This window comes from Triturus cristatus, chromosome 8 (assembly GCF_964204655.1).
Source record: "Triturus cristatus chromosome 8, aTriCri1.1, whole genome shotgun sequence".
NCBI classification, from domain to species: domain Eukaryota; kingdom Metazoa; phylum Chordata; class Amphibia; order Caudata; family Salamandridae; genus Triturus; species Triturus cristatus.
This window is the reverse complement of record NC_140591.1, coordinates 180,015,209-180,036,592: the sequence shown is the minus strand read 5'-3', so window position 1 is coordinate 180,036,592 and position 21,384 is coordinate 180,015,209. Positions and strand designations below refer to the sequence as shown.

Here is a 21,384-nt window from a genome sequence, read left to right as displayed (position 1 = left end):
ACATATCTGGAGGTTTTTTCAAAGATACTGTTACGAGCAGAAATTATTGGTCTTCCTGGCGGGTTGATTTTATCTTTGTGGATTTTGGGTATGAAGTATATAATAGGGATAACTGGTTTTTGAGTCCACAAGTATTTATACTCCTCAGACGTTAACAGTCCCATTTCTCGCCAGGCCATTAGTTTTACTTGGTATGTTGAATTAATTGAACTCCACGTGGCTCTATTGCTCGTCGCATAACAGGATTTGTCATTCAGGTGGTTCATGGCTTCTTTCAGGTAGTTTTCTCTTTTTAATAACACCACGTTACCACCCTTGTCTGCATTGGGAATTACTATTTCCTTGTTGTTTTTTATTTTGGTAATCAGTTGATGATATTGTAATTCTTTGTTTTTATTTCTTGTTTGCCTAGCCTTGCTGGTTATTTTGTTGAGATTCTTTAGATCAGCTATAACCTGTTCCTGAAAGCTATCAATTGTATCCTTGATTGTAATAGGGTAGAATTTAGATGGTGGCTTGAAGGGGGTTAGACATTTGCCCGCCCCCTGTGCGGTTTGTTGAAATTGACTTGTTGACGAGATTTGACTTGTTGGATCATTTTCATGTTGTAAATCATACATAATATCGACTAGCTCCTGTGTGTTCAATGCCATCTCATTTCCCTCAAGCGGTTGTGATGTTGATGTTGAAGCAATCGGAGCTGCCACCACCGCTTGTTTGTTGGATTGAGCATGGAATTTCATTAGCTTCAATTTCCTGACGCTTTTGTAAATGTCTATGCGTGATTTGGCGTAGTTGAAAGAGCTTTCAGGGCAGAATGAGAGTCCTAGGGCCAGTAATTGAATTTCCGCCCTGTTGAGAGTAAGGTCCGTCAAATTAATAACCGTTGTTTCATCGGTTTCAGTTGGGTTAGAGCATTCTATTTCTTCCAATACCTCTTCGGTTGCTTCTTCAGTTGTTTTTTGTTTGCTCCTTCTCCGGTTGGCTTTTCTTCTCTCATTTCGTTTTTTGTTTTTCCCCGATTTCCGCTGTTCGGCTGTTTCCGTGGTCTTAGTGATTGTAGGCGTTCCAAGCATAAAAAATCGACCTCATCGGTAAGTGAGTGTCTGCGGGGGTCTGCCCGTGATTTGTTGCGTGCCCCAGTGTCAGTCACTTTCCACTGCTGAACTGCCTCCCGATGCCGAGGTTAGATCTCCACAGTCAGACCTAAGTATGCTACATTTCAAAACCGTGTCCGTTTATCTGCTTGAATGTACAGAGCACTTTCCTTGGTGCGTTCTGAACTCTCTATAACAGTTGCCAAAGAAAGCAGCATTACATACTTTTAGTTGCCTATGGTGATCCACTTGATTATCACTTAAACATCTATATTTGGAATAACACCTACACAGCAAAATATTTGGAAACACAGTAGGATTGACACACTTTTATAGTTCTAACCAGCCAAGAAGTTGAACTGCAATTGCTCTGTTGCTACCTCTTGCTCTTTAATCTTTTGATTACATTTTGGATTATACATTTGCGACTCCTATGGATTTAGGCTTGATCTCTGATTCAGTCAGGTAAAATAGCAGGTTTGTCAAGAGGGGACCTTGATGTGCAGACCTCAATATATTGGTTAAAAAGTAGTATTTTGTTATATATATATATATATATATATATATATATATATATATATATATATTAGATCCAATCCTGAGTTTCTGTGATCTGAAGCAGGCGCTGACACCGTGGGTTTTCAAAGGAAAAGATTTATTTCATAACAATGTAGCCAGACGCGTTTCGGCGGAACAAGTCCGCCTTGCTCACTGTAACCGACCCAGTTTTCGTAAGTCATTTAAACAGTCTCTACACCTGAAATTAATTAAACAGTTGCTTAGAAACGTTGTAAACAAATGATAAACATAGAGAAAGTCACAACGGAAGATAAGTCTTTCTTCCAATTCACAATCTATATACAACTTGTCAAAAAACGGAATAGCTAGTTAACACCATCATAATTATAGCGCAATACTCATCAATAGTTAGAATATTATTAAATAATAATACCTCGTCGTTCTTTTTATGAATGACATGTTTAAGAGAAAGAGTGAATATACTCAGTCAAAATGTAAAGCCCCAGTGGGCAATCTCCAATACTACTTAGTTCTAACCCGATTGCTATTGATGGTGTAACTAAATATAAGGAATTTGTAACCTGCTATTAATACCTATATTAGCATAAATTTAAAGTGATATTCCCTTGAACCAAGTGTATTTGAAACTCAGGTAACGAACAGTGACTAACTGGGTCAGCAATAAAAGGATGGATCATCGAATCTTTTAAGAGGCAGTTATTGTCTTACAGATGCACATTTAATGCCTCATCAGCATTAAGGCCATTAGGAATCTTACTGTCCAGCAGGATAATATATCTGGACTCAAGTCTCCTTAGTGCCAGTTGTCTGTTCCCTCCCCTGATGTTTTTCTTCACACAATCAACAACAAAGTATGTCAGGTCTTCTGCTTTACCACTATGCATGTTGTTGATGTGACGGGCCACAGGGTAAGCTGGATCATTATTGCTAATGGCCCTGAGGTGTTGTAAAATTCTAACATGTACGGGGTGAATGGTACTACCCACATACAGTTTGTTACAAGTACAACGTAGCACATATATTGCAAATTCTGTTTTGCAAGTATAATGCTCCCTGATCTCCAATGGGGTTTTCCATAAGGGAGTGGAGATTGAACTGATATTGACTCCATGCTTACAAGCTTTGCACTTTGTACACTTGAAAAATCCATTCTGACATTTTAACCAACTAGTGCCTTTAGTTTGTACAGGCGCATTACAGACTAGTTCATTTTTCATGGATTTCGCCCTCCTGAAAGTCAGTTGAGGGAGCTTAATACATGATGGTCCTATGACGGGGTCACATCTCACTATTGGCCAGTGCCTGTACAGGATTTGTCTCAATTTCTGGTGATATATGTTATATCCTGTAATAAGCCTTGGCGTTTGTGACGTCATTGGCGCAGACTTAGGTCGTTTAGCTTCAGTTTTAAACAGTAATTCTTGTCTAGTAACTTTAGCGCATTTTTGCTCCGCAGCTCGCAGAGTTTTAGCTTTGTACCCTCTGTTGCTAAGTCTCTCAAACAAGTTATTCGTCGAGATTACCAGACTCTCTGTTGTACTGCAATTTCTTTTCATGCGCAAACATTCAGCATAAGGTATACTCTCAATCAATTTGATGGGATGAAAGCTTTGTGCATGAAGGATGGCATTTCCTGATGTTGTTTTTCTGTGTGTGCATGAATGCACTTTGTTGTTCATGGGGTATAGTTCTAAATCCAAGTATACAATAGAATGTTTGCTTATCGTGCCTGTGAATTTAAGATTTAACTCATTTTCATTAATGTCAGCAATAAACTCATTGGCACTTTGTTCACTACCCCTCCACAGGATGATAATATCATCGATGTAACGCTGATACAACATGACATTATTAGACATTTGAACATTGTATGTCCTCCTGAGTACCTGCTCCTCCCACCAGCCCATATGCAAATTCGCATAACTGGGGGCGAAGCAGGTACCCATGGCTGTGCCCTGTGTCTGTCTATACATCAATTTATCAAACATGAAAACATTGTTCTCTAAACACCATTCCATCATTTGCATTATCATGACAGTATGTGCATGAAGCTTCTTGTCCCTCGTGCTCAAATAGTGTTTGGCAGCTCTGAGACCATCCGAATGTCTAATGCTCGTGTACAAGCTCTGTACATCTAGTGTAACCAGTAAATAGTCATCATGCCAGTTGCAGTCAAAAATCTTGGTTAAAAAATCTCCAGTGTCCTTGGTGTATGCGGGCAAAGATTGTACGAAAGGCTGGAGAAAGAAATCGATGAATTTACTGGTGTTTTCGAATAGGCTTCCTATGGCGGATATGATTGGCCGCCCAGGTGGACATTCTGCGTTCTTGTGGATCTTAGGTAACAAATAGAGTTGTGGTGTTACAGGGTAGTCATTTTTGAGATAATCCAACTCATTCCTTGTTATTAGCCCATTCCTTCTCCAATCGTACAAGCTTGCATGGTATTTCTCTTTGATGCTTATGATGTTAGTGGCACTGATCCTAGTGTAGCAGTTTTTGTCCGATAGTTGTGTTAGCGCTTCTTTATTGTACATTTCTAGGGGCCAAAGTACAATGTTGCCCCCTTTGTCTGACCATCTTACGACTATGTAAAAATATATAAAAATATATATATATATCTCACTGCTCCGTCGGTCTTGCCTGCTGCCGCACTCGTGAGCGGATGCCCGGTCCAGCGGTGGCAGACCGCTAAATATCAAGCTCCTTACTTTCCAGTAAATTAGGGCCAGCACTCACGTTGGGTATAAACTTTTACGGTTTATTCACGAGACTCAAAATAACAACAAACGCGTTTCGGCGTCAGCCTTCGTCAGTGTCGACTAGCGCCGTTACCGTGGCAACTTAAATTCAAACCAAATACATGTAATGGACAAAGGACTACTGCTCAATTTCGAGCGCCATCTTGTAACATGTTATTCTTCACACGTACTGCTTCAAAATAATAATAATACAGCCTGATGTAATGGTCTGGTCAAAATATATCATAATTCATTCAAAACCACGATTAATAAGTAAGTCGCTTCACAAGCCGTGAGTCATAGCGCGTAAATTCAATAACATAATTACATCCTAGATGGAATCGCGCTATTTTCCTCCACCACCAGTACGTAATTAATGGCAAAAACATTTCCATTGGGATAGATCTAACACATGGCATGGAATCTATCTCAGACTTTAGTTAGTGGTACATTGAAATTATATGTTACAATCATTTTCTATAGAGAACTGATTAACGCCCTGAATGGGCTTGCATTCAGAGTTCAAGCTTCCTCTTTAAATAAGTTTATGTACATAAAATGCCCGTGATCAGTCTATCGCATGTAGTGTCAATCTTAATTCTTAATCATCTGATGTCAACATATCGCCCTGTATGGGCATTCTATAGTGGTTTTGATTAACATCATTACTTATGTGATATGACCAGATCTATTACCGTCCAATAGTCGCATGCAAAATTACACAGAGTGTGGGCCACCAATTTCTATTCACCTTACAAATGAACTGCAAATTCCTCCCTGCTATTAAGACCACCCGGATACTTTGTTTGTAGGTCTATAATATAGCGGGATTCCAATCTCCTTAGACTCCTCTCTCTATCACCTCCCCTGATGCTCTTCGGGACATGATCTAGACAGAAAAATTGCAACAGAGATCTATTGCTATTGTGCTTCTTCGCAAAATGTCGTGCAACCGGATAGTTAGTGTCTACACTAGTTATTGCCCTTTGGTGTTCTAAAATCCTCATTTTCACAGGATTGATTGTGCTCCCGACATATCTTAAACTGCACGGACATACCAGGCAGTAAACCACATATGGGGTGCTACATGTCATGAATTTATTTATCTTTCGCTGTTTTAATTAATTCGAAATTTTGTATGTTGTGACTCGTTGGCTCGTGGCACAAGCTCTACATTTGCCACAGGGAAAGGAGCCATGTAATCTCTGTAAACCTGTGTCGGGTTTCTTAATTTCCAAGTGCCTTTCTACTAGCTCATCTTTCAGAGATCTAGCTCTACTGAAGCTGATACTTGGTTTCATAGGTAGATCCCTGCCAATGACCGTGTCAGATCTCAGAATTTTCCAGTTGCTCTGTAAAATGCGTCTGATATCAGATGCCGCATTCGAGTAGCTGGTGATCATGCGAAATCTGTTCTCAACATCTGTGTTATTCGTTCGTACTTTCTCCTGAAACAAGAGCTTGGACCTTGCTTTTTGGGCTACCTTACTTTCAGCCCTTCTTAGAATATCCGTAGGATACCCCCTTGCTCTGAAACGTTTTAGGCTCTCTGACGCTGCCATCTTGTAGTCCTCATCTCGAGAGCTGTTCCGTTTGATTCGAAGTAATTCCCCATAGGGGATACTTCGAATCAAACTAGCGGGGTGACTGCTCTTTCTATGTAGTATAGAGTTCCCTGCGGTTCTCTTTCTATAGAGTGCAGTGTGCAATGTACTGTCCTCCACAAATACTCGCAGGTCTAAGAATGACACTTCCGTGAATCTAAGATTTAGTTCATTGGTGTTCAGTGAGGAGACCTACTTCTCAGCTGACTCTCTCGACCCTCTCCATATGATGAAGAGGTCGTCAATGTACCTTCTCCAACAGATTACATTGTCAACGCCCCCTTCACTGGTTTCTGCCCAGGCCACCTGCTTCTCCCACCAGCCCACGAATAAATTCGCGTAAGTGGGGGCGAAGCAGGTGCCCATCGCAGTCCCCTGTATCTGCCTGTATCTCTGTTCCTGAAATAAAAAGATATTATTGTTCAGACAGAATAGTATAAACTCAATGATCATTTCATTGTGATCCAAAAATTTAAGTGACCGTCCTTTCAAAAAATATTCCACCGCTGTTACTCCATCCATATGTCTTATGCTTGTGTATAAGCTGGATATGTCCAAGGTTATCATCATAAAATCCGATTCCCAAGTGATTCCTTGAATTTGGCTTAAAAAATCTTTTGTATCACGAGTATATGATGTTAACTGTGATACTAATGGGGCCAAAAAATAGTCCACATATCTCGATAGGTTCTCTGTCAGGGCCCCTAACGATGAGACTATTGGTCTGCCTGGGGGATTCGTGTTGTCCTTGTGTATCTTTGGGAGGTGGTAAAAGGTCGGGATCCGTGGATGTTTGTTCGATAGGAAGTTGACTTCATCTGTTGACAAGATGCCTTTATTGTGCCATTTGTTAATCATTTTTTCAAATGCCTCTATGCTGTTCAGGTAGTCTCTTTCGCTGACCGGTATGTAACTCTCACGATCATTCAACTGTTTTAAGGCCTCCCTACAGTAGTTGTCCTTCGTTTGTAAGACAATATTGCCCCCTTTATCCGAAGGTTTCACAATAATTTCCGTGTCATTTTTCAAATCCCGAATTGCCATTTTCTGATTGTATGTCAAATTCCATCTCTTCATTTTGGGCTTTTGTGTTCTCAGTAGAAGGAGGTCTTTGTTGACACTCTCCGCAAATATTTTATATATATATATATATATATATATATATATATATATATATATATATAACAATGAATAACAAATGGAACCAGTAACCATTAAATTAAGGTTTTTTAAAATACATCAGATCTGACATTTGTTCTCCTGCTTTGATTTATATTCTGTGCCACTGAAAATAAAGTATGAATTAAAGTGTGACTTGTCTGTAAATTAAACATGTTTTTCTTCTTAATGCAGGAGTACAAACCAGCTGGAACTCGAAAACTTCATACAATTCTTGGAGTGGAAACTGGGGGGCCAGGCGGTCGACGTTCTGGAGAATCGGGTCACAGTGTTGCAGACTACTTAAAGTTCAAAGACCTCATTTTGAGAATGCTGGACTATGACCCAAAAACTCGGATCCAACCTTATTACGCATTGCAGCATAGTTTCTTTAAGAAAACAGCAGATGAAGGTACAAATACAAGTAACAGCGTATCTACGAGTCCTGCCATGGAACAGTCGCAGTCTTCAGGGACCACTTCCAGCACATCTTCAAGCTCAGGTACAGTACTATTCGTACATGTTGGTGAATTAGTTAAAATAATAATAGAAATTCCTTCATTCTGTTTACTTTGGTTCCAAATGGATGAGCGATGCAACTAAGCTACTATTTCAAATTTGGACACAATCTCCTTTGGTTGAAGACTGAGGGGGGAAAGGTGTCCTTTCATTCGCAAACGAGAAGTGGTATCACTTTGTGGCCCATGGCTCTGAGTATGTTCGTCATCATTGTATGCTAAGCATACACTTGAAATGTACCTTTCAAATGAAGTTTTTAGTTCTTTCTTTGCCTTTGCTTTATGCCTTTTTAGGTCGAGCCTTTTAGTGCAGCGCGCATGCACTGCTCTAAGGATACGGCCTCTTGGAGCTGACCAGCACTTTGCGCACGAGAGAGCAAGCTCGTGCTCGAAGTCCTGACATTCCATTGACCTTTGCGTGCGTCTTCCTTAAAAGACAGCACGCAAGTGGGTAAATGAGGGTGCATGTCCCGCCTTTCCCAGCCAATGTAACCGCCCATGGCGTGCGGTTACGCGCACTGGCCACATCTGTTTTCAGCGATCGTGCCTGGGCGCGATAATTGAAAACAAATGGGGTGCTCGCTCTCCCAAGCATGCGCGCACCACTCGCAGGCTTTCTTCATCCGTTGCCGCCCTCGCCACCCCCGACCCCTATGCTCTCCACTTTCTGGCTGAGGGTGCATTTTTCTCCATAGTTCGTGCCTCTGAAGTTTTCTCAGCTTTTACACACCGCCAGGAGACCAACGTAAGAAACCGCACAACTCCCGCCCCCTACAGCCACTACCTCCTCGCTATCTTCAGCACAACAGAGTTCCTCTGTGATGTAGTTTCCGTCCGTCGCCTGTTAACCGCAATGGCTTCCCAAACTGAGCTCTGGGCACTGTAAACGGAAGGACTGATGCAGCCGATGCACCTGGATCTCTCAGCACAGTTGGAAAGCAGACGGGAGTGCCTTCGGACTACAGGTATCAAGATCTTAGGGAGTCGGGCACTAGATGCGCCAGTACTTCCACAGCTCGCTGGAGCAACACGCTAGAGATCTGCGTTGCTGTTACAAGGGTGCAGTGCTTCATTATTATCATATGAAGTGATTGATTCTCTTATCGATTTACTTACATAGGCTCTCGCAGGTCGACCTGATATGTCTCACAAACAGGTTTTTCATTTCTGTATCCATTGGTTTGGTATAGCACAACCGCTTGTTAAGGCACTGAGAGTGGCTTGCCCAATTTTGCAGCCCAGTATTCGTTGACCTCTTTGATCTCTACGTACAGTATCAGATGTAAATCATATATGTGAGTATCCTGGCTTCTGTGACCAGCTCCTAATATTTCCTGGGGACAGGGGCTCAACCAGGCCCTAACTTCAGGGCCTGGGGGGGGGGGGATAGGGGGCTATACTGAAAAGTGGTGGTGGGGTTACAATTTCGCACACTTGACATGTTTAAAAGGCCAATAGGTCCGGTTTTAATGTTCTTCGGGTCCCCTCCCTCTGCAGTGCCTGGGAGGAGAAGGGCCCTCTTTCCATGAAGCACGCGGTGCACTCCCGGCGATGACACGTTCCGCCTGCAGAAGACACCGCACAATCCCCCTTTCTCTATGTGGACTCCGGATGCCGGCCTGCTCTCCTTTCTGCCTTCCCTGCTGCTGCCCGAGCTGGCCCGTCCGCCACCACCGCTCCTTAGTTTTGCTTCCATCGTACTTTGGTGTAATTGAAAGGCGCGTTGCTCACAGTAGAGTAGAGCTGTCGTTTAAAATATGCATAAAACAATCGCCATCTGGCATTTGTTTTGCATTGCGCAATCTTCCTGCATTTAAGATAATTACGGTTTATTACTCGTCAAAGGTTTGCTTTATGAGCTTGCGAAAGAGCAGCGTTGTACTAACAGCTCGGGCACAGTGCTGTGCTCTGTACAGTTCAGCTCATTACAAAATGCTGAACCCTTAGCTGCACTCGCTGCTGGCTGGAAATAATACACTGTGGGGTTACTGTGCACACTGTCGAGCTTTGGGCGTTTGACTGGACTTTGTGTTCATGCAACGAAGTACTGTGCAGTTTGTAAATATTTCAGTTTCATATGTCCTTGCACCACCATACCCCCCAAAACATGTTTACCTAATGCACCCAGTGTTCTGTAGTAAAATGCGAAATCCAAGTCATTGTGTGTACGAGATGCAGCTCATGGTAGTTCTCACAGAGGAGGACCTTCCAAAATACCGAATGGTGTATTGTTCTTTCGAATGACTTTACCAAATATTGTTGTCCAATGGTTTACGCCACTCAAAATCTACCTGGCCTGCTAGACCTTCGAAGCATGTGTAGGCTCAAAGCTTCATTGTCTTCCTTTGTGTATTTGGGTTATTTTTGGCAGGTGTGCCCACTGTTTACCAGTAGTGGAAGCCTTGACGTGGACCTGTTGCTGTACCAGTTCATTCGTATTTGCCATTGCCCATCCCTGTTGCTTCACAATAGTTTTCCCCTAAAAAGGATAGTTGTTCGCATACTTCTCCAACCGCTTGCAACAGTGTGTCTGGCTTGAAGTGAGTGAAGAGCCCTGCGTAAACTATAACAAGCATTGGCATAGCCAATGGGTCTCGCCTTTGGGACCTTATAAGTGTTTAGCCATACAACACAATAGTTGATGTTGCATCCAGGATATTTTGCTGAATAACTAAACACTTATAAGGCCCCAAAAGCGAGACCTATTGGCTATGCCAATGCTTGTTGAATACAGTTGTTGCATTCAGTTAGTCTCTGAGAAAGAAGTCACAGTAGTTCAAATGTTTGTTGCCAATTGTCTAAGTCTTGCCTATCAATTATCTTTTCGTCTCACTTTCTAACTTGTTTGAGACTCTAATACAGCAGTCACACATATCAGAGATCTGTGGTCATTTCTGGATGGCTGTTGGGTAAAGGGGTTTTGCTTTGCCTTAATGACTTAAAAAAGCAAGAAATTAAAGCAAGCACAAATTCACAGAATGTTTTCATAGACCAGTCGGCTGCTAATAAGGGCCTGTGTAACGGTGTGTATTGTGTGCAAGGGTAGTCATTAGAAAGTGTTCCATTGCATTTGCAGTGTGAGGAAGCAGGTGGAGAAAGCTTCATTGATCTATGATTTCATGGTGAGCTTGTTACAATGATGATTCCTAGGCTTTTGGTGTGGTCGGCAGGTGTGGGTGCGGGTTGTAAGTCTGGGTGGGGGACACCAGGAGTCGTTCCAGTGGTTGCTGTTGTTGCCGAAGATCAGTACTTCTATCTTGTCCATGTTCAGCTTGAGGTAGTTCTTCGTCCAATCGGCGATGTTTGTCATGCATCTGTTGAAGTTGGTCCTGGTGGTGGGGGGGGGGGATGAGTTGTCATCTGTGTAGGATATTATGTTGAGACCGTGTGCTGTGACGATGTTGGCCAGTGGGGGTCATGTTGGCGTTTAAGAGAGTAGGGCTGATGTATGCACCATGGGGGACACTGCAGATGATATCCGTGGGTTCAGAGGTGGAAAGTGGTAGGCATGTCCTTCCTGTGAGGGAGCAGCTGATCCATCTGAGCGTGTCCCCTTGGATGCCGATGTGGTGGAGTCTTTCGATCAGAGTGTGGTGGAATACGATGTCAAAGACTGCAGAGTTCAAGTAGGATCACTGCCGCGGTTTCTCCTTGGTCGAGGGGGGTGTGGATGTCATCGGTGGCTGCGATCAGGGCGGTCTCAGTGTTGTGATTGCTGCGTAAACCAGGAGGCGCAGAGTAGCTAGTTCTGCTCCATGTGTGGCGTGAGTTGCCTGCCATTCGTTTTTTCCAGTAGCTTAGCTGGAAATGGGAACAAAGAGATTGGCCAGTAGTTTTTGAGTTTGCTGGGGTCGATGGAGGGTTTTTAGAGTAGTGGTCTGACTTTGCTGTGTTTCCATGCATCTGGAAATGTTGCGGTGGTGATTGAGGTATTGATCAGGGTGGTGAGTTCCTGGATGACCCTGTGGTTTCCAAGCTTGAAGATTTGATGCGACATGGGTCTGTGGGAGCTCCCGAGTGGCTGAATTTCATTATGGAGGTAGTGTCCTAGGTGGAGAACTGGTTCCAGGCGGTCATTCTGTTGTTCATGTTGGTTGAGGGTGTATCGGTTGAGGAAGTCCGTGGGTTTGGGTTGGGGTTTGGTGTTTCTGTATATGGTTACGATCTTGTCATGGAAGAAGTTGGCGGGGGTGTCGCTGAGCACCTGTGAAGGGGTGATATTGTTTTTGATGGCAACTGGGTTGGAAAACTCCTTAACGATGTTGAATAGTTCATTGCTGGTCTTTTTGTGTGTGTTTTTCCTTTAGTTTATATGCCACAAACTAGACCTGAAGGGATCAGCGCACGTTAAATGAGCACCAGTTGCGTTACAGACTGTCGCATTAATTTTTGTTAAAGACACGAAGATTACGTGACTTGCCCAGAATCACAGGATGTTGAGTGTCCCTGTCGAGACCCGAACCCGGTTCCCCAGCTCCAAGTTCGACCGCTCTAGTAGTTGCAGGAGAAGTTACAGCTACCACAGAAAAACAGTACATTGATCACTTAATTGCAGAAAGCTGATAGTGTCCCTTGCTGCTGTACAGTGCTGGAGGAGTTAATTCCTTCAGTGTATGTAGCAATGATTCCTGATGACATAGCTGTGTAATTTACCTTTACCCATCTTCAGAAAAGCATGCTTCAAAGCAGTATTTTGACCTTACTTGACATCTGTAGGCTTCATTAACCTCTCCGGTTTACCTGTATGCAAATTCAATGAATTTAGCCTTGTTCTCCACAGCAGAGTATTCATCGCCTGGATCTTTAGTCTCAGTGCTGGCATCCTGTATCAAATATCACTTCTGTGGTTTGAAGATGCACTGAAAAGGTGTGCATTAGCCCTTACATTTTTGACACCTGAAATGTGTAACAAAGTGGACTGAGAATCTACTCCTGATTAACATTGGCCTGCTTGGACAGCATAAGATCTGTGCTGCACACTCTGTTTCAAGGTTCCAAAACAGCAACTAGTCTGTAGTGAGTCTGATTAAGGAAGAGGGGTTTTTAGTTCCACCTCATAACTTATAGGACCCACTGTAATAACTTGAGTCCCCCCAGATCCAAGTTCCAGTCATACCTCCTGTTCAACATTGTTAGCTTTGACAAAGATCTTCTCTGGTAAGTTGCACAATATGAAGGGATCCTTCAGCTTTGATGTACCCGTACTTAAATTGAGAGCTCAGGGTGCGACGCTTCATTCTGTGACATCCTGAGCTGGAACCTCTGGGACAGACGTATGAGCCATCTAATCCATCTTTTCCCTTAAGAGTATTCTTCCAAGATCAGAAGCACTCTGGGATCAGAGACCTGGCTCCCTAATAATCCACAGGAACTGAGTAGATTCATCAATATTGTTTTGGGGAAAAGAGATTCATAATTATTGGTCATGGAAATTAATCTCGCCTGTAGCACATGAATGGAAAATTGGTTCAAAGGGTCAGTAGCTGCTTATTAAATAAATGTTTCTGATGGATAGGTCTGCCTGTGAATTCCTCTGCTTGTGCAGCATTCCACAGAAACTTTTCTCCTCGGCTCTCCCACGTTGACGAGGATATCACAATGGAACGGCTCCGCAAGCCACTGATGTCATCGGCGATATAAGACGACCTCGTCGGTGTGCTGACATCAGTTCCCTTTTTTCCACGCCGTTGTTGCGTATCTCTTTTTCCCTGGGTTCTCCATTTCTGAGAGTTTCTTTGTTGCAATTCTTTGGGTCTTTGTAGCGGGGACCATGGCTACTCCGAGAAAATCCGAATTCAAGCCATGCAGGGAATGTGAAGGTCCGATATGGATTACTGACCCTCATGAAGACTGTTTGTGGTGTCTCTCGCTGGACCACGACTTTGGGAAGTGTTCATCATGCAGGTGCATGAACCCCAAGGTATTGAAGGAGACCAAGTTGTTTATTGCTAAAGCAAAAAATCTGAAAAGGAGTCAAGAGGTCGGGGTCCCGGTCCAAGTCATTGACTCTGCGTACCTCAAAGTCGTCGAGGAAGCATAAAAAGAAGTGTCTCCATGGGTCTCTGTCAATCATCAAAGGATGAAACGCCGAAGTCGGGGTCTTCAGCTCCCCAGCGTCATTGCAAGGACAAGCCTCAGTCTTCTTCTGATGTGACTCCAGCCCCGTCTCCGGCTCCGAGAACGGGGACTACAGCAACGCCGAGAGAAGCGATGCATTCACTGCCGACCACTCCGCATCTGGCTCCTGGGTCTCCGGCGCAGTAACCAAAGCCAATTGTGCTGCCTCCTCGAGTGGTCTCTACCAGACCTAGAAAGTAGATCTGTGACGACCTAAGACGGCACTGCAGAGAAAACTGAAGAACACTGCCTTGGCCCCAGACCTACCAGCCTGTCTCCAGCTTCTGCGAACCTGCGACAAGTCTTGCAGCCAGCGACCTCTGAAAATCCAGGGAGGACTACTGCCTTGTAAAAGGACTGCCGTCTCCCGTGAATAGAGGACCTGTCCGGAAGAAACAGACTCCAAGGGCTCCGGATTCAGCTGGAACTGCGATCCCTGCCCACTCTGCACCTGATGCCCTTGGTCCATGTCTGAGTGACTCACCTGTGCAGTGAAGTCTGCCCAGTGATCCTGACCTCATGTCCAGCGTTGGCTGACCTCTCCTGAACTCCATGATGGCACCTGCAGTGTGAATCCAGAGTCTCCCCCTGACTGCAACCGACTCCGGTAAGAAGATTCCGACGTCGAAAGGCATCCCTGCAGCCGAGGCCCCTGGGCCTTGGTGAGCTGAACTGACGGTGCTCCTACGACCCCCTACATCACTACTTACCCCTGCTGTCGGTGGTCTTCCTCCTGCAACCTTCGGTGCCACGCCTGCAGCCTCTTTGCTGAAAGAAGAATCCCCTTTGAAAAGCTTTAGGTGCCCTACTTTGAAATTGCACCCGCCGCCCTGTCTCACTGGTGTATGATTGGTGCCGCTTTGTTCCGCCCCTGTGCTTAACCCAATCCCAAAGCTTGGCCCCTGCAACCGATCTACTTACCTGCAAGTAGTGTGGCTCCAGGCACCCCATATCTCCATTGGAAAGCACTGTGCCGAACTTTGATTTTGACCATTGCACCCGGCTGCCCCTGTGCTGTTGGTGGTGCAGTTTTGTTACTCGCCTGACCACTGGCCGTTGCTGACTTTTGGTTTTGAAGACTGGATTTGTAAGTGCTTTACTTACCTGGTTAACCCCAATATTGCTTTCCCCACAGGATAACATTGAACTTTGCTGAAAGGTTTCTAAGTGTCAATTTTGCAAAGTGAAAAATATTTTTATTCTAAAACGTACTTACCTTATTACGAAGATCTTGATCTTCAAATAAAGTTCATGCAAAATATAATTTTCTAAAATTTGTCTGGATATGATTCTTGAGTCGTGTCCACTATTGATCACTGTTGTTCAGTAAATGTCTTACACTCCTCTGTGTTCGGCCTAAGGCTGTTCGCCCTCACAACTACTAATAGAGCACTTTGGGTTTTACAGTGAGCCCTGTACACTTTTGGGGACCCCCTGGATTCTATGCACAGTATTACCACCTAGTGGCAATATCATATACAGAGTCTGCTTCCTATGGATCCTGATTGGTGCATCAGCCATCTTCTCCCACCTCACTACAGGGATCCACTCACCAGCATCCCTCCTCTGGATCTAGATTCCTCCATTTCTCTTCTCTGCCTCACAGGGCACATTGGTCTTGGCAAGCAGGCACTGTTGCTCCAGGCTCCAAGGATGAGGGGTGTCTTGGGTTCCCTGGGCGACGTCCCCTGATCCATCTGGTTGATGGGTATGCCTTGCCCCCCAGTCCTGGTCACAGCCAGAAGTTTTTCAGAGCTTCTGCTTGCACAGCCCTACTGGCTTCTTGATAGTTGAAAATATTTGGAGTCTCGAGCTCCCCTTCTTATAGTCCATTTCCAGACACTAAATTTAATTTAGAGTCTCAGTGTTTGATGTTTATGTTGATGGGCTTGCGTCTGCTCATGGCCTTTGTTCACCGAAGACCACAACTTCTGATGGATACATCTGCCAGTGGATTCCTCACCTTGTGAATATCCCCTGCGCCAGCAACATTCGGAAACTTTTGTAGCAGTCCACGCCGATGAGGTCGAAGACGACGTCAGAGAGACACGGCTCCGCTCGCGACTCTGCTGACGTCACCGGCTCCATAAGAAGACCTCGTCGGCGTGATGACGTCGGTTCCCTTTTTTCCGCGCCGTCGACGCCAACGGATTTCGGGAATTGCTGTTGGTAGCTTCACTGTCACTTTGTGTTTTTCTGGTTTTCTCTGTTTCTCTTTCGAGAAATATGTCGACAAGGAAGTCGGGCTTCAAGCCCTGTCGGGAATGTGGCAAGCACATGTCCATTACAGACCCACATGAAGACTGTGTTTGGTGTCTCTCGTCCGACCATGATGTGGATGGTTGTTCATGTTGCCGGAAGAGGAGTTCAAAGGCTCTTAAAGAAAGGGAGGCGAAGCTTTTCATCGCCAGGATGAAGAAAGAAAAGAGAGGAAGGAGAAAGTCCAGGTCGAGGTCGGCGTCCAAATCGACTTTGGGACATGCTTCGAGAGGCAAGAAGCATAAGAAGAGGAGGAGGCATTCTTCACGGCGTCACTCCGATAAGAGTTCGGCTCCGAAGTCGCCGGCTTGGCGTCGGAGGGAATCCGTGTCTCCTTCCCCAGTCCCGGCCTCACCTCTGGTTCCTTCTTCTCCGGTGGCTTCGCTGGCTCCAGCTTCATCTCCGGTTCCGGTGATATCCCCGACGCCGGCTTCATCTCCGGCTCCGGATTCATCTCCGGCTCCGTCTCCGGCCCGGTTGAGGATCTTCCAGTACCGGGTGAGCCTGCGACGCCACTTATTCCACCGTCGGCGCCGGTAGGCCCGAGTCCGGTGATGCCTGACCAGTACCCTGCCTTCCCTGGACCAGGTCAGGACCCCGCGCATTATCTGAATGCGATGTATGGGGTGTTTTCGAGTGCCATGTATACCACTGGTGCACCTGCGGGTCCGATTGGTCCAATGGCTTTTAATTTGGGAGTGCCGCAGGTCTATCCTCAGCCTCCATTCATGCTGTTCTTTCAAGCGACGCTGTCTTGGCATCTGCCGGCGCCGAGGACGTCGACTTCACTTCCCTCTTCACCGGCTCGACCTCGTTCGACGCCGGCTGCTCCTGTGGATCCACGTTCGACGCCGCTGCCGGCGCCGTCAGATTCGAACACTGCGCCGCCGACGCCGCTGGTGCGGATTCGATCCAGAAGGAAGGCATAGAGAGTGGTGGATGAAAGGAGGTATCTTTTGGAGGAAGCTGAACCTGAAGAGGGAGAGTTGGTTGAGTCAGATGAGGTGTTTGAGGAGCTAAAGGACGCAAGTGGTTTGGATTTGTCTCCGGAGTGGGAGATCACTCCTCCATCAGATGAGCCCTCAAAGGATGCAGCGCCGTATCATGCGGTTATTAGGAAGGCTGCAGAGCTGCTTGATCTCCAGTTGCCAACTACGGAGTTTAAGTCAAATATATTAACTGAGGTATTGCATTCTCCTACGGCAGTGTCAGAGCCATTGCTTCCCTTCAATGAGGCTATTGTTGACCCTGTTTTACAGGTATGGCGTAAGCCTTTTTCTGCTCCTGCGGTTTCCAAGACTGTTGCTAGGAGATACAGAGCAGCCCCAGGGGACCCTGAGTTTTTAACATCACAGCCTCGCCTGAGAGCCTGGTGATTCAGGCAGCTTGTTCGGGGAAGTCCAGGGGTGCTTTTCCTCATGTGCCTGGTGACAGAGAGGCCAAGAAATTTGATCAGTCGGCCAAGAAGGTCTTTTCATCGGCCAGCATGGCACTTAAATCGACAAATGCAACTTGCCTCTTGGGACGATATGTGCATGCGCTTATGGATTCGGCTAAGAAACTGGTGCCGAAACTGTCTGAGGAGGATAGGGCTGGATTCAATGAGATCTTGTCGGATGCCCAGGCGGCTGCACGCCAGGTGATCCAGAGTGGATTGGACACGGCGGATTCGGTGGCGAGAGTCATGGGATCTTCTGTCGCCACCAGAAGGAGTGCATGGTTAAGATCTTCGGAGTTTTCACAGGATGTGCAATCGACTCTTTTGGACCTGCCATTTGATGGTTCTGGCCTGTTTGGCAAAAAGGCAGATGCTGCTTTGGAGCGATTCAAAGACAGCAAGGCGACAGCTAAATCTCTGGGCCTGCAGTCTCAGTCGAGGGGGTCTATTAAAAGATATAGAGGTTTCGGAAGGACATCTTTTCGATCCTATAGGCAGACCCAGCTGCAGCAGCAGCAAGGTTCCTCGTCTAGAGGTTACAGAGGAAGAATCAGGGGTCGCTCACGTGGCCGTCGGCTCTCGTCCTCCTCTTCCTCCTCCTCAGCCCCTCAGCCCCTCCCACCACCGCAAAGCAGCCCTAGATCCGCCATTCCGGATCATGCTGGTCCTGTGAGGGGCCGGCTTACCCATTTTCTGCAAGATTGGGAGTCTGTAACTACAGATCTCTGGGTTCTGGATCTTGTAGAAAATGGGTACGCCCTTCCGTTTCGGGAGTTCCCTCCGAATTACCCTCCTTGTCAAGGTGCTTGCTCGGAGGACCACCGTCTAATCCTACAGGAGGAAGTCCTGAAGCTGTTTCAAAAAGGTGCGATAGAGGTGGTTCCAGAGCAGGAGAGGGGTCGGGGATGCTACTCCCGGTATTTCCTGATTCCCAAAAAGGACGGCAAATTGCGTCCGATACTGGACCTCAGAATCTTGAACTTTTACCTGAAACAGGAGAAGTTCAAGATGCTCACCCTTGTGCAGGTTCTTCAAGCGCTGAATCAGGACTGGATGGTGTCGCTCGACTTGCAGGATGCGTATTTTCACATCCCCATCCTGAAGTCGCACAGGAAGTATCTCTGGTTTACGGTAGGGTCGCAACATTATCAGTTTGCGGTCCTCCCGTTTGGTCTTACTTCGGCACCTCGAGTCTTCACGAAGGTGATGGCAGTGGTGGCAGCCCATCTCAGAAGGTCGGGGGTCTCGGTTTTCCCTTATTTGGACGACTGGCTGATCAAGGCGAAGTCACCGGAGAAGGTGCTGCGTCATATGCAGGATGCAACTCAGCTGTTGTACAAATTCGTTTTTTCGAAAAACGTGCCCAAGTCTCACCTGGTGCCCTCTCAGCGCAACCTGTTCATAGGTGCGGTACTGGACACTACTGTTTGTCGAGCATTCCCTCCTCCTCAAAGGATTCCTTTATTTTACAACGGAGCGGTCGTTCCAGTTCTGAAGGTCCTTCGCCTGCTCGGTCTGTTCGCCTCCTTCATCCTGTTGGTCAACCATGCACGCTGGCACATGAGGGCGCTCCAGTGGTGTCTCCGCAAGCAGTGGTATCAGCACAGGGGAGATCTCAGGGAGTCTGTGAGGATCTCCAGAGAAGCTGCAGCGGATCTATCTTGGTGGAGCGTGGAGGGCAATCTGTCCGAAGGAAAGCCCTTCCATCTACCTCCATCGGTGACAACAGTGATAATGGATGCATCCACATTAGGTTGGGGTGCTCATCTGGGGATCTGGAGATCAAGGGTCTTTGGTCTCCAGAGGAAAGGTTGCTTCACATCAACCTTCTGGAATTGCGGGCGATTCGTTTGGCGCTCAAGGCCTTCCTCCCTTCCCTTTGCGGTCAGTCTGTTCAAGTCCTGACGGACAACACTACTGCAATGTGGTATATAAACAAACAGGGAGGAGTGGGGTCTCTTTGTCTCTGCAGAGAGGCCCTGCGTCTATGGTCCTGATGGCAAATCATCTGGCCGGGGTGCTGAACGTACGTGCGGACAGTCTGTCGGCAGTTCTCCACCGATCACGAGTGGAGGCTTCATCCGGAGGTAGTTCGTCTCGTCTTTCGGATGTGGGGAACTCCTCTGGTGGACCTGTTTGCCACTCACGAGAATGCTCACTGCCCGTCATTCTGCAGTCTCCAGTATCCGATGCAGGGAGCGTTGGGGGACGCGTTTCAGTTGAGTTGGAGATCTCGACTCCTTTACGCGTTTCCTCCCATACCCTTGATTCCTCGGGTTCTGAGGAAGATTCGCCAAGACCGGGCCCAAGTCATATTGATCGCCCCGGATTGGCCAAGAAGGGTGTGGTATACAGATCTTCTCCACTTCTCCTCGTGCCCTCCGCTCCGTCTCCCTCTGAGGGCAGACCTCCTCTCGCAGTCTGAGGGGCAGGTTCTACACCCCCACCTCCAGAGCTTACACCTTCATGCCTGGAGATTAAACGGGGCAACCTGAATTCTTTCTCTCTCACACCAGATGTGGTGGATGTTATTTTATCGGCCAGGCGACACTCCACCAAATCTATATATTCATATAGGTGGTCTAAATTTGTGGTTTGGTGCGGAGAGAGGTCCATTGATCCCTTGAAGGCTCGTCTATCTAACATTCTACAGTTTGCCCTTTCACTTGCTCAGCAAGGCTTTGCTGTGGCTACTGTGAAAGGATACTTATCGGCTTTGTCGGCTTTCCTTTGTTTGCCGGATCAGCCGTCGTTATTCAAATCACCTGTTCTTCGTTTTATAAAGGGCCTTACAAACAAGTTCCCTCCAACTCCTTTTATTATGCCTCAATGGGACTTGTGTTAACTTATCTTATGGGTTCTACCTTCGAGCCCTTCACAAGTGTCCTTTGAGGCTGTTGTCCTTTAAGACAGTATTCCTCATTGCAATCACCTCGGCAAGGAGGGTAAGTGAGCGTCAAGCTCTAAGTTCAAAACCCCCATTCTTGACTGTTCATGCTGAACGAATGGTACTCAGGACCAGGGCTGCGTTTTTGCCTAAGGTGGTAACTCCCTTCCATCTGTGGCAGTCCATTACCCTTCCTTCCTTCTATCCTGCCCCTCACCCTTCCGAGGAGGAGCGGCTTCACTGCTTGGACCCCAAGAGGGCGGTGAGCTTCTACCTGGACAGGACAAAGGACTTCAGGGTTGATGACCAGCTCTTCGTGGGCTTTGCTGGCTGCAGGAAAGGTCGAGCGGTGCACAAGCGCACCCTTTCCAGGTGGATTGTCTTGTGCATCAAGATTTGCTACTCCCTGGCTGGTAAGGAACCTCCGGAGGGTTTGAGAGCTCATTCCACTAGAGCAAGGTCTTCCACGTCTGCTTTGTCTAGGGGTGTTCCTTTGGAGGACATTTGTAGGGCGGCAATGTGGGTCTCCCTCCACACCTTTGCAAAACATTATTGCTTAGACACTGAGGTGAGGAGGGACAGGCACTTTGCGCAATCCGTCCTTCAGGATTTTCTTGTATAGAAGGGTGGACACCCTCCTCGGGGACTGCTGTGGAATCTATTCACAAGGTGAGGAATCCACTGGCAGATGTATCCATCAGAAGAACAAGTTACTTACCTTCAGTAACGCTTTTTCTGGTGGATACAGTATCTGCCTGTGGATTCCTCACTGACCCACCCGCCTCCCCGTTGTCCATCCTTCTATACCTGTAATTCTATTGATGGTATTTCAAATGTGTTTTGTTACTGTCAAAGGCATTATGTTATTTCTTGTGCCTTGCTATTTATTCTCCACACTGTGTGTTGCTTTGCATATCATGTACTGTGTATACTATGTATATATTGCTGTCAGTCCGTCCGTGTGCCTCGAAGGCACGGAAAAAAGGGCGGAACTGACGTCATCACGCTGACGAGGTCTTCTTATG

At 46.3% G+C, this 21,384-nt stretch overlaps 1 protein-coding gene across 2 annotated transcripts in view; it reads left to right on the top strand.

Moving 5' to 3' along the window:
• DYRK1A (dual specificity tyrosine phosphorylation regulated kinase 1A) overlaps nt 1–21,384 on the top strand; it is a 551,386-nt gene that overhangs the window by 455,527 nt on the left and 74,475 nt on the right. For both annotated transcript variants that reach the window (XM_085621267.1, XM_085621268.1), the window contains exon 11: nt 7,336–7,642. In XM_085621267.1, the coding sequence (XP_085477393.1) occupies nt 7,336–7,642 (307 nt within the window). The remainder of the gene's footprint in view (nt 1–7,335; nt 7,643–21,384) is intronic.